This window comes from Tachyglossus aculeatus, chromosome X1, assembly GCF_015852505.1.
Source record: "Tachyglossus aculeatus isolate mTacAcu1 chromosome X1, mTacAcu1.pri, whole genome shotgun sequence".
NCBI classification, from domain to species: domain Eukaryota; kingdom Metazoa; phylum Chordata; class Mammalia; order Monotremata; family Tachyglossidae; genus Tachyglossus; species Tachyglossus aculeatus.
Window position 1 is genome coordinate 10422299 of NC_052101.1, and position 16238 is coordinate 10438536.

Below are 16238 nucleotides of genomic sequence, written 5' to 3' on the forward strand. Positions count from 1 at the left end.
CCCCCCCAACACATACATCCACAAGTTCCTCAATACTAATTTGGCATGTTCAAAATTTACACATTATGCTCATAATATGGTACTTAGAAGCTCCTGCATAAGGCAGGATCATACATAGAATGGTATGATGTATTTTTGTGTGTGAAGAGCACTAACAATTTTAGGCATCCTCACTATCTCTAGACCTGGGGGAGACCAGCTTGGGATAAAAGCTTGTATGCTTATACACATGAAGCAGAAACATCTGACCATCTCTTTTAAAGCAGTCAGCCAAAAATCTCTAACAAACTTATTCTCACTTCTTTCAGGAGCTTGTGAGACCAGTTTGTATGATTTCGTCCTCTCAAGACAACCCACTCACTGTGCCCTGTTCTTGCTCATCCCCTCTTCAAAGACCTGCTGAAATCACACCTCCTCCAAGAGGCCTTCCCTAATTAATCTCTCATTTCTAGACTGTGAGCCCACTGTTGGGTAGGGACCGTCTCTATGTGTTGCCGACTTGTACTTCCCAAGCACTTAGTCCAGTGCTCTGCACACAGTAATCACTCAATAAATACGATTGAATGAATGAATGAATCTCCCCACCATCTTTTCCATCCCTATTATCGGTACAGTACTTCCATATTACCTAAGAACTTAAGTACTCATTCCTCTGACTCATTACACTTAAGTACATATCTTCGAGAAAACACTGAGCGTGGCTCAGTGGGAAGAGTGCGGGCTTGGGAGTCAAAGGATGTGGGTTCTAATTCTGCCTCTGCCACTTGTCTGCTGTGCGACCTTGGAAAAATCACTTCACTTCTCTGTGCCTCAGTTACCTCACCTGTAAAATGGGGATTAAGACTGTGAGCCCCACGTGGGACAACCTGATGACCCTCAGCGCTTCGAACAGTGCTTGGCAAGCACAGTTCTTGGCACATAGGAAGCGCTTAACAAATACCATAATTATTATTATTACCATTATCATTAGTAAACTCTGCTGCTTCCCCTATATACAATTGATTGCCTGTTAGAGCAAAAGCTCCCTGAGTGTGGGGATGATGTTTATTGTACATCCCCAAGCTTTTAGTGCAGGATTCTGCCCAGAGAAATCGATCAATAAAGACTTACCAGTTTGGGGAGAATTACTCAACACCCAACCATCTTTTGACATGGCCAAACTACTGCTTCCAATCCTGCTGATACCAAGTATTTTAGATTACTAAAAATGGTGGTTCTTCCTTCCAAGATATTTCTTCAGTTTGTCAATCTGTGCAATGCAATGAATGCCTTTCTAAAACTCACCTTCTACATTTCCTCCGCCTTTCATTTTCTGGTTGGCAAGAGCTATTGAAATAGCTTCAGTATATCCCTGTATAACCAGTATAGATTTCTTCCCTGAGCTGGTAAGAAAAAAAGCAAAATGGCACTTACCCTGGCAGAGGGGAGCAGGAGAATCCCATCGGTACATGCCGTTTTGGCTCCGAAGGCAAGTTGCGTTGCCGCGACCGACCATTCTATAGCCCGGCTTGCAATAGTAATACACTTTACTTCCAACAGATCCTCCCGTTCTATTTGAAATTCCACCATTCTTCATTGCATGGGTCACGCTGCAGTAGGGGGCTGCACACCCCAAAGAGAAAACATAGGAGTGGTCATTAAAGGAATATTTGTATCAAATTCATATTCAACTATTATAAGTCTTCTATTCACAAGTAAGCAGTATTTTCGAGTCTACTTGTTCTCTTTTGTTGCCCGTCTCCCCCTTCTAGACTGCGAACCTATTGTTGGGTAGTGACCATCTCTATATGTTGCCGATTTGTACTTCCCAAGCGCTTAGTACAGTGCTCCGCACAGAGTAAGCGCTCGATAAATACGATTGAATGAATGAGTCAATTGCATTTATTGACAGAGTTGATAAACATGTTTCCTGGCCACAAGGGTTTCACCGTCTAGATTCAGCCATTCAATCATATTTATTGAGTGCTTACTGTGTGCAGAACAACATACTCTCACACTTGGGAGAATACAATATAACAATGTAACAGATACGTTCCCTGGCCACAGCAAGTTTACAGTCTAGATATTCAATTTACAATTGATGATTTAATATACCTTTAACTGCCATTGCCATTGAGATAGATGTGTGAGCATAAACATAAATGTATGCGAAAATAACACAATTCAAAAGGGCATGTATTAATTAGTGAGGCAAATTACCCAATAAAAGGGCCACTATCAATGAAAGGTATATATCATCAATCGTATTTATTGAGCGCTTACTATGTGCAGAGCACTGTACTACGCGCTTGGGAAGTACAAATTGGCAACATATAGAGACAGTCCCTACCCAACAGTGGGCTCACAGTCTAAAAGATATATATCATGATATAGTGTTGTTCATTCCAAACAGGCAAACTATCATGCAAAAGAGAAAAAAGAGCAGAGTTGAGTATAGTGTGTTACCAAGCCTTTTAATTGCACTTTGTGTTTCATATGAGGTATGTATTTTTGAATAGATTGGATCCAAAAGAGAAACAGACTATGCTAAGACTCAAAACTTACTGAAAATAAAGAAAGGTCTTTCCAATGGACATTTTCAATGAAACACTAAATGAAACACCGTTTCAGGTCAATGAAACTCTCACAATAGCACTGATCATTTCCACTGTGAAAGGCTTTATAACTTCAGACAAGAACATTTTTGCAATCACAGCTAGGGCGTATACGTTTTGACTGATGGAGGCTGGGAACAAAAGGCAAAGCATTTTAACCTTAGTTTGGTGGTGTGGAGGCAGAAAGCTGTATATTCTACTACTACTAATAATAATAATGGCATTTATTAAGTGCTTACTACGTGCAAAACACTGTTCTAAGCACTGGGGAGGTTACATGGTGATCAGGTTGTCCCATGGAGGGCTCACAGTCTTCATTCCCATTTTACAGATGAGGTAACTGAGGCACAGAGAAGTGAAGTGACTTGCCCAAAGTCACACAGCTGACAAGTGGTGGAGCGGGGATTTGAACCCATGGCCTCTGACTCCAAAACCCGTGCTTTTTCCACTGAGCCATGCTGCCTGTAGACCCTCCACAAAATGACAGAATTGGTGGTCTATCTGGACTGCTTTCTTTAGGAAGAAAATGACTCGGGAGCAAGAGGAGATTTCCCATTTTCTGCATCTCTGTTCCCACTCCAGTTGGAAGTCTTTGAGGGACCACAATCAGGTTCGATGGTTGAAGTGAGAAACCTCACCTCTAAAGAGTCACAGAGAATGTGACTCTAGAGTTTGAAACAGAAATCCCGTGTGTTGGAGGCCTGTTGCAATTTGAAAATTTCAGAGGAGCAGCATGGCGTAGTGGTGGGAATCAGAAGGTCATCATCATAATGGCATTTGTTAAGTGCTTACTATGTGCAAAGCACTGTTCTAAGCACTGGGGGGGATACAAGGTGATCGGGTTGTCCCGCGTGGGGCTCACAGTCATCATTCCCATTTTCCAGATGAGGTAACTGAGGCTCCGAGAAGTGAAGTGACTTGCCCAAGGTCACACAGCAGACATGTGGCCAGAGTGGGGATTTGAACAAACGACCTCTGACTCCAAAGCCCGGGCTTTTTCCACTGAGCCACGCTGCTTCTCTAGGTCATGGGTTCTAATCCAGGCTCCTCTACCTGTCTGCTGTGTGGTCTTGTGAAAGCCACTTCACTTTTCTGTGCCTCAGTTACCTCATCTGTAAAATGGGGATGAAGACTGTGAGCCCTGGATGGGACAGGGACTGTGTCCAATCCTATTTCCTTGTAACCACCTCAGTGTTTAGTATAGTGCCTGGCACATAGTAAGCACTTGAATACCACGATGATGGTGATTATTATCTAATTTCTCGGTATTCACTAAGATCTAGAAGACTGCTGAAGTCTGGTCCAATTAAGGGATCTTCCTGGGAGAGTTGGGAATGCAAAGGATTGGATTCGTTTGTTTTGGTCCAGAATTCTGTAGGCTTACTTAAGAACTGGTCCAAATCCACGGGATGAACGGAGATTGATCAAAACTCAAAGGTGCAGGCCCATTGATATTATCCACTGCCCCAAGGTATACCCTTTCGCTTCTCTTTCAGATAACAGAGCTGTGGAAAGATACAGACACTTTTCCTTATAGCCAGAGGCCTGAATAGAGGCTTAAGGGGTCTCTAACATCTTCTATGTACTCCAAATTCCTGGGTAAATCTGAGCTCCATCTTCCACAGGGCAAAGATCTGTCCAAGTCCCCAAGTGGGAAGAGGGGTTTCCCAGTGGTCTCTGAGTGCTGGTAGTAGGGCTTTATCAGTCTCAGAGCTTCTGGTGATTCATTCATTCACTCAACTGTATTTACTGTGTGCTTGCTGTGTGCATTAAATGCTTGGGAAAGTAAAATACAACAATAAACAGTGACATTCCCTGCCCACAATGGGCTTACAGTCTAGAGGCTGGGAGACAGACAATATAAAAAAAAATGACATATATGTACATAAGTGCCTTGGGGCTGGGTGGGGGGAAGAGCAAAGGAACTAAGTCAAGGTGACACAGAAGGGAGTGGGAGATGAGGAAAACTGGGGCTCAGTCTGGGAAGAAAAAGTGGGTCTTAGTCTGGGGATCTGCCTTAGCTCCTATGGACAGAGTCCTGCCACCTCTAACTCCAAGTTCTGAAAGATTTGTATCGGGGAGTGCATGTAGCTGTGCTTTGCATTTGAAGGAGATTCTACAGAAACTGAAATTCACCTAGAAAGTCAAACCCATAATCCCAGCTACATTGCGCACACCAAAATGTTATTCCCTGTTGGGTTGTCATATGTAATGTTTCTCCTTTGCCTTCTTGTCCCTTTAAAGACTTCTCTGTGCCTCTGTTACCTCATCTGTAAAATCGGGATTAAGACTGTAAATCCCACAGTAGATTACTTAGTATCTACCCCGGTGCTTAGAACAGCACTAGTCACATAGTAATTGCTTAACAAGTGCTTCCCTCAAGACTGTAAACTCACTGTGGGCAGGGTCTGTGTCTGTTATATACTACCAAGTGCTCCAAGAGTTTACAATAGAGCTCTGCACACGGTAAGTGCTCAATAAATAGGCTTGATTGATTGAACACATACCATAATTATTTTTATTTTTATTAGGGTGAGCATGACCTTGATGCTGTGAGACTGGCTATACTCCAGAACAGCAGGAGTGTATGTTTCCTAGCTCCTTACAATCTCAGGAATGTTACCTTCTCAGGATCCATGTTGGATGCCCAAAGAAAGAGAAGTACTGATGTTAAGAGCCCCAGGACCACCCCTATTAAATATTAATCATTGACATGAAAGACCTCCAATGTTCCCAAACACTTCCCTCACCACTGAGAAGGAAGTTCAAATTTCTCTGCCACCCAAGCAATCCCACATATCTCCACTGTCGGGAATAGAAAGTAACATTCCCTTAGACAACTAACAGTTGTGACCCTCAGTTAAGGGTGTGTCTGTTATCCAACCCTATCTATAATAGTGAGCCCATTGCTGGGTAGGAACCATCTCCATATGTTGCCAGTTTCTACTTCCCAAGTGCTTATTAAAGTCCTCTGCACACAGTAAGTGCTCAATAAATATGATTGAATGAATAAATGAATACTAGCGAGAAAGACATAGAAATACAGGGTTGGTCCTTTCAAAAATGAAACTGATTTTAAAGAAAGGCTGGCTTAGCCAGAAGTGTTTTCAAGAGGAAGTTCTAGTTTCAATCATTTCATAGAAGGGTTTCACAGTACAGGACACCCTCTTGCCTCCTTTGAATTTGTCTTAGGCCGTGAATTCTGAGAATTTCCAGATGGAAATGTTTGCAAATACATTTACATTTATTGTGAAAACATTTGCTTTGAAGTAGAAATTCACGGGTAATTAAAATGAGCCCTTACACAACTCTTTGAAGATGTTTTTCCACTTTTCTATGCTTGATTTAACCACTGAACATACTCCCTAATACAGGCTTTGTTTCTCAGAACTATGGTTCCCTTGTCTTAAGTACCTGCTGTTAAGAATTAGAAGAATGGACCGCTGACGGCATAACTGCGGTCCACGCAGGTCAAATTATACAAAGCACGAACTTGTTCATGGGCTGATTCCTTTGAAACTTTTTTGGGAAACCATAAATAACAGTAATCAAAAATTGCCAAAACACTTGAGCCTCCCACTTTGTTCTTACATAAGCACCTATTTAATACAGAACTTGCACTTTCCAAAAAAACACCGTCTATTTTTTTTTTTTAACAGATTTAAAAAATAAATATTTGAAGAAAATCCAGTCTTACCTCAGGAGGACTTTGCCATATTTTACGAGAAATCACAGTATTCTTAGGTGGAAGGGAAGGGGAAGTTTGCCATCATGAGGAAGCATGTTGGCTCATTCCCAGCTTTGACATTGATAACCTTGTCAAAATTTTCAGTGCCGCTCTGATTTCAACAGGAATTTAATCTTATTATTTATGCTGCTGTCGATGTAGCCTGTTCTTACGTATGCTTATGCTGACTGTCTATCTTTTCATGATGAAACATACCAACAATTTTTCAACATTTATTGCCTGTCCAACACAGGCAACCACTGATTGATCCTCAGGGAATCTTGTGGAAGTCTTTGACATGCATGCACATAACATGTGTGTCTACTAAAAATGTGGATGAACTTCACAGTTATAGTATGAGTTATTGAAATACAGTTAGGTTTCATTCCAGAAACAGCCCAGGCATGACAACTGTCCCCTGCAGCTATGGATAATCTACATTCTACATTGTTCCCTTCCTCCCCCTTTTCCTTCGCTTTTTCACCTCCATTACTGGATAAAGCAGAGGCCCGGGAGTCGGAAGAACCTGGGTTCCAGTTCTTACTCTACCACTTGTCTGCTGTGTGACCTTGGGCAAGTCACTTGCTTCACTTACCTGACCCTCAGTTTCCTCATCTGTAAAATGGGGATTAAGACCGTGAGCTTGATGAGGGACAGGGACTGTGTCCAACCCAATTTTCTTGTATCGCCCAGCGCTTAGTTCGGTGCCTGGCACACAGTAAATGCTTAATGATGATTATGGTATTTGTTAAGCACTTACTATGTACTAAGCACTGTTCCAAGCACCGGGGTAAGATACAAGGTAATCAGATTGTCCCCTGTGAGGCTCACAATCTTAATCCCCATTTTACAGATGAGGTAACTGAGGCACAGATAGGTAATAACAATAATAATAATAATAATAATGATGGCATTTGTTAAGCACTTACTATGTGCAAAGCACTGTGCTAAGCGCTGGGGGCATGTAAGGTGATCAGGTTGTACCACATGACGCTCACAGTTTTAATCCTACAGATGAGGTCACTGAGGCTCAGAGAAGTTAAGTGACTTGCCAAAGGTCACACAGCAGACATCTGACAGAGCCGGGATTAGAACACATGTCCTCTGACTCCCAAGCCTGAGTTCTTTCCATTAAGCAACGTTGCTTCTCAATAACATCTTAACAAATAGCATTATTATTATCATTATTATTATTCCTAGGGATTTTCTTGACTTCCGTATGCACCCCAAATGGCTCCTTCCATTCTTATCACAGTCCCTTCCACCTCACCCAATATTTGTTGTTACTGTTGTTAATCAGGGCCATTTGCAACCCTTCTTCAAGCCTTGTACCACTGTTTCTGTCTTGAAGACTAGAAATAGGAAAATATTAAGTGGTCCCAGATTGGTAGACCAATGGACGGATAGCGCGTCTTGGCCCTACCTCCTTGTCCCAAATGATGGGATGCTGATCTGGATTAATCTGGCTACATTCTCTCTTGCCCCTCTCTGGTGCCTCCACTTTCCTTCTGCACTCACCTCTATAATAATAATAATAATAATAATAGCATTTATTAAACACTTACTATGTGCAAAGCACTGTTCTAATTGCTGGGGAGTTTACAAGGTGATCAGGTTGTCCCACGGGGGGCTCACAGTGTTCATCCCCATTTTACAGGTGAGGTGACTGAGGCACGGAGAAGTGAAGTGACTTGCTCAAAGTCACACAGCTGACAATTGGCAGAGCCAGGATTTGAACCCATGACCTCTGACTCCAAAGCCCGGGCTCTTTCCATTGAGTAGTGGCCTGTCGACTTTTGTCACCACAGAGGCCAGGCGATGTTTCAGCTGCAGGGATTTCTAGCTACAGAGAAAAGTCAAGGAGCAGTAAAAGGAAAGGGAACCCGGCTGCAGTTAGATGGGAAGTGGGGAGGGCCAGGGCCAGGCTGGGCTTTTACCTTTCTCATATAATAATTATAATAATAATTTTGGTATTTGTTAAGCACTTACTATGTACAAAGCACTGTTCTAAGCACTGGGGAGGGCACAAGGTGATCAGGTTGTCCCATGTGGGACTCACAATCTTAAACCCCATTTTACAGATGAGGGAACTGAGGCCCAGAGAAGTGAAGTGACTTGCCCAAAGTCACACAGCTGACAATTGGCAGGACCGGGATTTGAACCCATGACCTCTGACTCCAAAACCCGGGCTCTTTCCACTGAGCCATGCTGCTTCTCACTATATGTATTCTATATATATTTCTTATGCTGAAAGTCATGAAGACTCATTTTCGGGAAGTTTCCGTAATGTGCATATTTCAGAAAATGGTCATCAAGATTGACCAAACCCGTATCCATCCTTAGTTGTCATTGATTTCTATCAATCAATCAATCATATTTATTGAGCGCTTACTGTGTGCAGAGCACGGTACTAAGCGCCTGGGAAGTACAAGTTGGCAACATATAGAGACAGTCCCTACCCAACAGTGGGCTCACAGTCTAAAAATTACTAGTATTACTAGTAGATTACTAGTATCATATATATTATGTAATTAAATCCAAACGACTTTCACTAACCTGAGTAACGAATCTTGAATCCCTTCTTATTGGTTGCATGATCAGTTGACCAACGGAGATATAACTGATTGCTTTTACTTGTAAAATTTAACTGACGAGTATGATTTCCACTTAAAGCTACCAGCGGTGGATTTTGCCCAGAAGAACCTTTAAAAAGAGAAAGAAAAAAAACAACACCTGATGTATTTGGCATTTTAAGAACTTAAAACCATTTTATTTTTTACTTTTTGCTGAGAGGAACTGTGAATCATCCAATTAACTTTTCAAAAGAAAATAGTTATCTTAAATTTCTCAGTGCCATAAGGACAGTACATTCCTCTTGGTAAATGTGAGACACAGGAGTACCACAGCAGTCCATACTTTTCAAAATTATAAAGGATCACATCTATTTGTATAATTTTGCAAAGTCCAAATTTACCATTCCTCACCATTTAGTGTTTCTGGATGTGTACAATTTTCCTTTGAACAAACGTTTCAAAAAAATAAAGGACCACACCTATTAGTATAATTTTGCCAAGTCCAAATTTACCATTCCTCACCATTTAGTGTTTCTGGATGTGTACAATGTTTCTTTGAACAAACTTTTCCAAATTATAAAGGATCACACCTATTTGTATAATTTTGCAAAGTCCAAATTTACCATTCTGAGGACCATTTAGTGTTTCTGGATGTGTACAATTCTTCTTTGAACAAACACACAGATGCAAATAGTTGTGAGGCACACGTATGTACTTTAAGAAACACTGAGGGCCAATAATTTTGAAACTTCAATAGCATTGTAAGAAAATGATTCGTAAAAATGTCTTTATTCCTCTTGGTGAAACTGAAATATTCTTTCCCCTTCAGGTCCTTAGCTCACACCAACCCTTCATCTAATTTTAGTCTGTTTCATTCCTTAATCTCTTTTATTCCCCTTAGCCATGTTCAGTCAGTCCCAAGTATTATGCACTCTGTTTAAGGATATTCAGCTTTTACGCATGCATATTCTTTTATACAATCAACTACTTTGTCCAGCAAAAGTTAATCCGATTCTTACCATCAAATATTTCCAGCTCATCAAACTGCTTTTCGCTCTGGAATGTTTCCACAAAGATGGTGATATTGTAGCCTACTTCAACTTTAATAGTCCAAGAACAGGTTTGGGAATTAAAGTAGTTGCCTGGATATCCGGGACTGAGGATTACTCCAGCTGAATCGGTGCGGATTTCATTCGCTGGACATTGTGCTAAAAATTTGAATAGAAATCATTTTTGCTGTTGTTGTTGAAGAGAGACTCAATACTGCATCCTGAAAAATCTAGACTGATGTTGACTCGGTGCCTTAAAAAGACGTGGTATTCCCATTCGAAGATTTCTTGAAAAGTGTTGAATGATAGATATATCATCTTGGGGTAACTAGAAGTGGATTGTCATACCGGGATTACCTCTGTGGATTAGGCTGCCTATATTTCATGTTGGCAGGCTCATTAAGGAACAGTCACTGGATCGAAATGGAATTGGGGACTACAATAGAGTCATTATTGAACAAACCATACAATTTATATTTGAAGCAACCTGATCCTCTTCAATTTATGTCTATGGTTTTTGGTTAACGCTGACCCCAGTCTCAATCTTCCCCACCTCTTCCCACTTTCTTTCAAGCTCTGGGAATTTTTTTTTCCAGAATTCTAGTAGAGTTGGTCATCTTTTAATACCAATAACTTTTATCTAACAAAAATATTTCAAAATGATGAATGAGTTTGACACTTGTCCTTTTATCTTGTGGACATTACATACAGTAAACAAAATATATTCCCTTCACACCTATTCTCCCCGAGGGAAGCAGATTTTTCGAGCGTAGAAAAATCAAGCAGCCTTCGGGATGATGAACATCACAGAACATCTTATGTCTGAAGCACAAACTTTACATTGAAATAAGGATATTTATCATTCAAATTCCACAGAGAATTTTTTTTTTCAAAATTTAATAGATAATGCAATGAGCACAGTAATTAAGTGCGGACAATGGGTATCAGCAAAGGGCAAAATTCAATATTTTCAATATTTTCAAATTTTCAAAATTTTCAATATTGAACAGTGAGCACTCAATATGACTGAATGAATATGGTAATAAATGAATTAAAAAAAGACAATAGAGAAATGATTTGATTTCTGCTTAAAATTCTGCTACCATTCTTTAATGATTACAGTAATAATTATGGTACATGTTAAGTGCTTACTAGGCACCAAGCACCTTTCTAGTCGTGAGCCCACTGTTGGGTAGGGACTGTCTCTATGTGTTGCCAATTTGTACTTCCCAAGCGCTTAGTACAGTGCTCTGCACATAGTAATAAATACCATTGATGATGATGATTTTCTTATCTAGTCACAAGATCATCATACAGATACTTTGTAAAGAAAGGAGCATGTGAAGGCCCACCAACAGACGCTGCTTTCTTTTCTATGACATGGATGACACAGTAGGTCCTAAAAATAATAATAATAATAATAATAATAACAATGGCATTTATTAAGCGTTTACTATGTGCAGAGCACTGTTCTAAGCACTGGGGAGGTTATAAGGTGATCAGGTTGCCCCACAGAGGGCTCACAGTCTTCATCCCCATTTTACAGATGAGGTAGCTGAGTCCCAGAGAAGTTAAGTGACTTGCCCAAAGTTACACAGCCGACAAATGGCTGAGGTGGGATTTGAACCCGTGACCTCTGACTCCAAAGCCCAGGCTCTTTCCACTAAGCCACACTGCTTCTCAGATCATTTATCACCCTACAGGTACACTCCTTCCCTAGTCCCCTTTGCCCCTCTAAATTCCATGTTAGGGGAAGAATGAGCACCATTTTATCTTCATGATGTTTCTGGCTCCGTTATTAGATTAGCTTTGGGGATGCATCACCCCAACCTTATTGATGGCTCGTATTTATCGAGAAGCAGCGTGGCTTAGTGGAAAGAGCCCGGGCTTGGGAGTCAGAGGTCATGGGTTCTAATTCCGGCTCTGCCACTTGTCAGCTGTGTGACTTTGGGCAAGTCACTTGACTTCTCTGTGCCTCAGTTCCCTCATCTGTAAAATGGGGATTAAGACAGTGAGCCCCACGTGGGCCAACCTGAATACCTTGTATCTACCCCAGCGCTTAGAACAGTGCACTTAACATATGCCATTGTTATTATGGTTATTATTATTATTGATCACTTACCATGTATAGAGCACTGTAGTAAGCACTTGAGAGAGCACAATTGAACTGAGTTCAAAGACATGTTCCCTGCCAACAAAGAAACCTTGCTTTCAAGATGTTGCTCTCCCTCCTGGATTCGGCATCAAATAAATCCCTCTTCACCTCCCACTTCAGTCCACGGCTTGACTTTCCGGGCTAAAGAATCGGATCCCCTGATCTCTGACACACCTTTCACCACTTTTCTTCCTCTCCTTAGGATAGTGATTTGCTTACCTCTGTTATTCACAATAATCTGAGGACCAGATTGTATTTCTTAACCCAATTTACTGAAAAGCACAGAAAAATTATGCTTTGGGTTTTCAAGGCTCCCGGATAGTTTTCGATTTGGATGGAACACTGCCGAATAATTTTGTATGTAGGTGTGATGACTAAAAGCATGAAATAAGAGGGTCGTTGACAAAAATTCCCTCAGAGTGTGTTTTTGATGGGAATTGCAAGCAGATGTCTCTCTGTGGTGGAGAGCTTAGGAGAGTCCCTGGTGTAGATTTTGGGCACTTCTGAGCTTTTGATTGCTAGCTGAGAAATGAACAGCATAGTTGGAGGAAATCCTGTAGTCCCTTCAAAGCTTTCACACTGTAAGTGTGTGTTGCCCCTGGCAACAATTCATAGGAATGAATATACAACAATCAATCAGATACGACGGGTAAAAGAGAGACAAAATGGATGCATAAAAAAGAAAAGAAATAATATTAGAATAGGGCTAAAAATGTGCAACTGAAAACACATTGACAAAGATTGTAGGATAGATTCATTCTACACACATTAGGTTATTTCTGTACTTTTCTTATTATTTAAAGTATTTTATCTGATTATTTAAAAAAGGAAACTAGGTAGAGCACTCTCAAACTACTGTTATTACTATTCTTCTTCTTCTTATTGCAGCATGGCTCAGTGGAAAAAGCCCGGGCTTTGGAGTCAGAGGTCATGGGTTCAAATCCCAGCTCCGCCAATTGTCAGCTGTGTGGCTTTGGGCAAGTCACTTCACTTTTCTGTGCCTCAGTTACCTCATCTGTAAAATGGGGATTAAGACTGTGAGCGCCCCCCGTGGGACAACCTGATCACTTTGTAACCTCCCCAGTGCTTTGCACATAGTAAGCACTTAATAAATGCCATTGTATTTGTTAAGAGCTTACTATGTGCAAAGCACTGTTCTAAGCACTGGGGAGGGTACAAGGTGATCAGGTTGTGCCACGGGTTCACAGTCTTAATCCCTATTTTACCGATGAGGTAACTGAGGCACAGAGAAGTGAAGTGACTTGCCCAAAGTCACACAGCTGGGGTGGAAACAAGTTAATCAGATTGGGCAAACTCCCTGTATCATATGGGGCTCACAGTCAAAGTAAGAGGGAGAACAGGTATTGAATCCTCATTTTATAGAAGAGGAAACTGAAGAACAGAGTAGGTAACTGATTTGCCCAAGGTCACACAGCAAGCGGAAATGGGATTAGAATCCAGATCCTATGACTTCAAGACCTGTTCTCTTTCCACTAAGCCATGATACTTCTCTACTTCTATTGTTTACCTTTGAAATTCTGTACATTGGAATATTATGGTAACGACCACATTGTACAAAATTGGTTAATTCATCACATTCATTCATTCATTCATATTTATTGAATGCTTACTGTGTGCAGAGTACTGTACTGAACACTTGGAAAGTACAATTCAGCAACAAAGACAGACAATCTCTGCCCCGACCAATTTCTAGAGTATGATACTTCTCCATGGTCCTCTAAAAGGGAATGATCATTAACTGTCTCTTCTCAATTTTTATTCACTCTGTAGTCTGGGTAACCTGAAAATTAGATTGCTGAAATAATCAATTCTGTTGTCAGGTTGAAAATAACATTTCCCACTGATGATATCTGTGCAAAGCCAATATGTCTAGACTTTGGGCTCCAGGCTTAGTATAGTCCCTGGCACATAGTAAGTGCATATCAATACAAGTAATAACAATAATAATAATGGCATTTATTAAGCACTCACTAGGTGCAAAGCACTGTTCTAAGCACTGGGGAGGTTACAAGTTGATCAGGCTGTCCTGGGGGGCTCGCAGTCTTAATCCCCATTTTCCAGATGAGCTAACTGAGGCACAGAGAAGTTAAGTGACTTGCCCAAAGTCACACAGCTGACAATTGGCGGAGTCAGAATTTGAACCCCTGACCTCTCACTCCAAAGCCTGTGCTCTTTCCACTGAGCCATGCTGCTTTTTATTATTATTAGTAGTAGTAGTAGCAGTAGTAATAGTATGTGGTCAGAAAACATTTATAAGAACTCTACTGTATCATTCTCTCCCAAGACACCAGTACAGTGCTCAGCACATGGTAAGTGCTCAATTAATATACTGATTAACAATAGCTTAATCACTAGAAGCAGTATGACCTAGTAGAAAGAGCACGGGCCTGGGAATCGGAAAGACTGCTTTCCGATTCGGAAATGAGAAGCAGCATGGCTCAGTAGGAAAGAGCACGGGCTTTGGAGTCAGAGGTCATGGGTTCAAATCCCGGCTCTGCCAATTGTCAGCTGTGTGACTTTGGGCAAGTCACTTCACTTCTCTGGGCCTCAGTTCCCTCAACTGCAAAATGGGGATTAAGACTGTGAGCCCCCCGTGGGACAACCTGATCACCTTGTAATCTTCCCAGCACTTAGAACAGTGCTTTGCACATAGTAAGTGCTTAATAAATGCCATAAAAAAATAAAAAAAAAAGACCTGGGTTTTAATCCCAGATCTCCCACTTGTCTCCTGTGTGACCTTGGGCAAATCACTTAATTCCTTTGGGCCTGTTTCCTCATCTGTAATGGGGATTAAGATTGTGAGCCCCGTGTGGGACAGGGACTCTGCCCAAGCTATGTTTCTATACAACCCAGTATACTTAATAACAGTAATAATAATAATGGCATTTGCTATGCGCTTACTATGTGCAAAGCACTGTGCTAAACGCTGGGGGGATACAAGGTGATCAGGGTTGTCCCACGGGGTGCTCACAGTCTTAATCCCCATTTTACAGATGGGGTAACTGAGGAACAGAGAAGTTAAGTGGCTTGCCCAAGGTCACACAGCTGACAAGTGGTGGAGTTGGAATTCAAACCCACAACCTCTGACTCCCAAGCCTGTGCTCTTTCCACAGAGCCACGCTGCTTCTCCAAGTGCTGCTTAATACGGTGCCTGCACAAAACAAGCACTTAACAAATACTCTTAACAAAAAAAACCCAAAACAAAACACTTCCTATATTTTCTTTGCCACGTCAATGATATCCTGCACAACGCAAGCACTTAACAAATGCTCAGCAAACACGTCCTATATTTTCTTTGCCACATCATTCATTCAATCATATTTATTGAGCACTTATGGTGTGCGGAGCACTGTAATAAGCACTTGAGAAGTACAAATCTCCTGTAAGCCAGTATCCAATGTAATATTTGGGGTTGATATTTGTTAATAGTCACAATTCAGCATAGCAACACTTACACACATTAGCTTGAACTGATGCAAACAAGACTATTTTCCTATGAAAATATACCCTTGTGTGTTCCTGCTCTAGGAATACGGGAAATGATACGTAGCTCTCTTCCTCCCTTCAGAGCCCTACTGAGAGCTCACCTCCTCCAGGAGGCAATCCCAGACGGAGCTCCCTTTTTCCTCTCCTCTTCCTCATTCCCCCCACCCTACCTCCTTCCCCTCCCCACAGAACTTGTGTATATTTGTGCAGATTTATTACTTAATTTTTTACTTGTACACATTTATTATTCTATTTATTTTGTTAATGATGTGCATATAGCCTTAATTCTATTTGTTCTGACGATTTTGACCTGTCTACATGTTTTGTTTTGTCGTCTGTCTCCCCCGTCTAGACTGTGAGCCCGTTGTCGGGTAGGGACCGTCTCTATATGTTGCCGCCTTGCACTTCCCAAATGCTTAGTACAGCGCTCTGAACACAGTAAGCGCTCAATAAATATGATTGAACGGATGAATGAATGAAAGATGAGACACACAGAGGGACATAATCCTTATATATAATATAATATATAATATATATATAATATATAATATATAATATAAGTACTCAATAAATACAATGAATGAAAATGAAAAGTACACACACATATACACATACTTCCACACAGTGATTCAA

General features: G+C 41.1%; 1 protein-coding gene across 1 annotated transcript in view; it reads right to left on the reverse strand.

Annotated features, from left to right (window-relative positions):
• Positions 1-16238, reverse strand: part of CSMD1 (CUB and Sushi multiple domains 1) — a 1252749-nt gene that overhangs the window by 107278 nt on the left and 1129233 nt on the right. Inside the window, exons 48-50 of the mRNA XM_038771657.1 lie at positions 9914-10102; positions 8878-9024; positions 1414-1602 (exon numbers count right to left, since the gene is read on the reverse strand). Coding sequence (XP_038627585.1) covers positions 1414-1602; positions 8878-9024; positions 9914-10102 — 525 coding nt within the window. The remainder of the gene's footprint in view (positions 1-1413; positions 1603-8877; positions 9025-9913; positions 10103-16238) is intronic.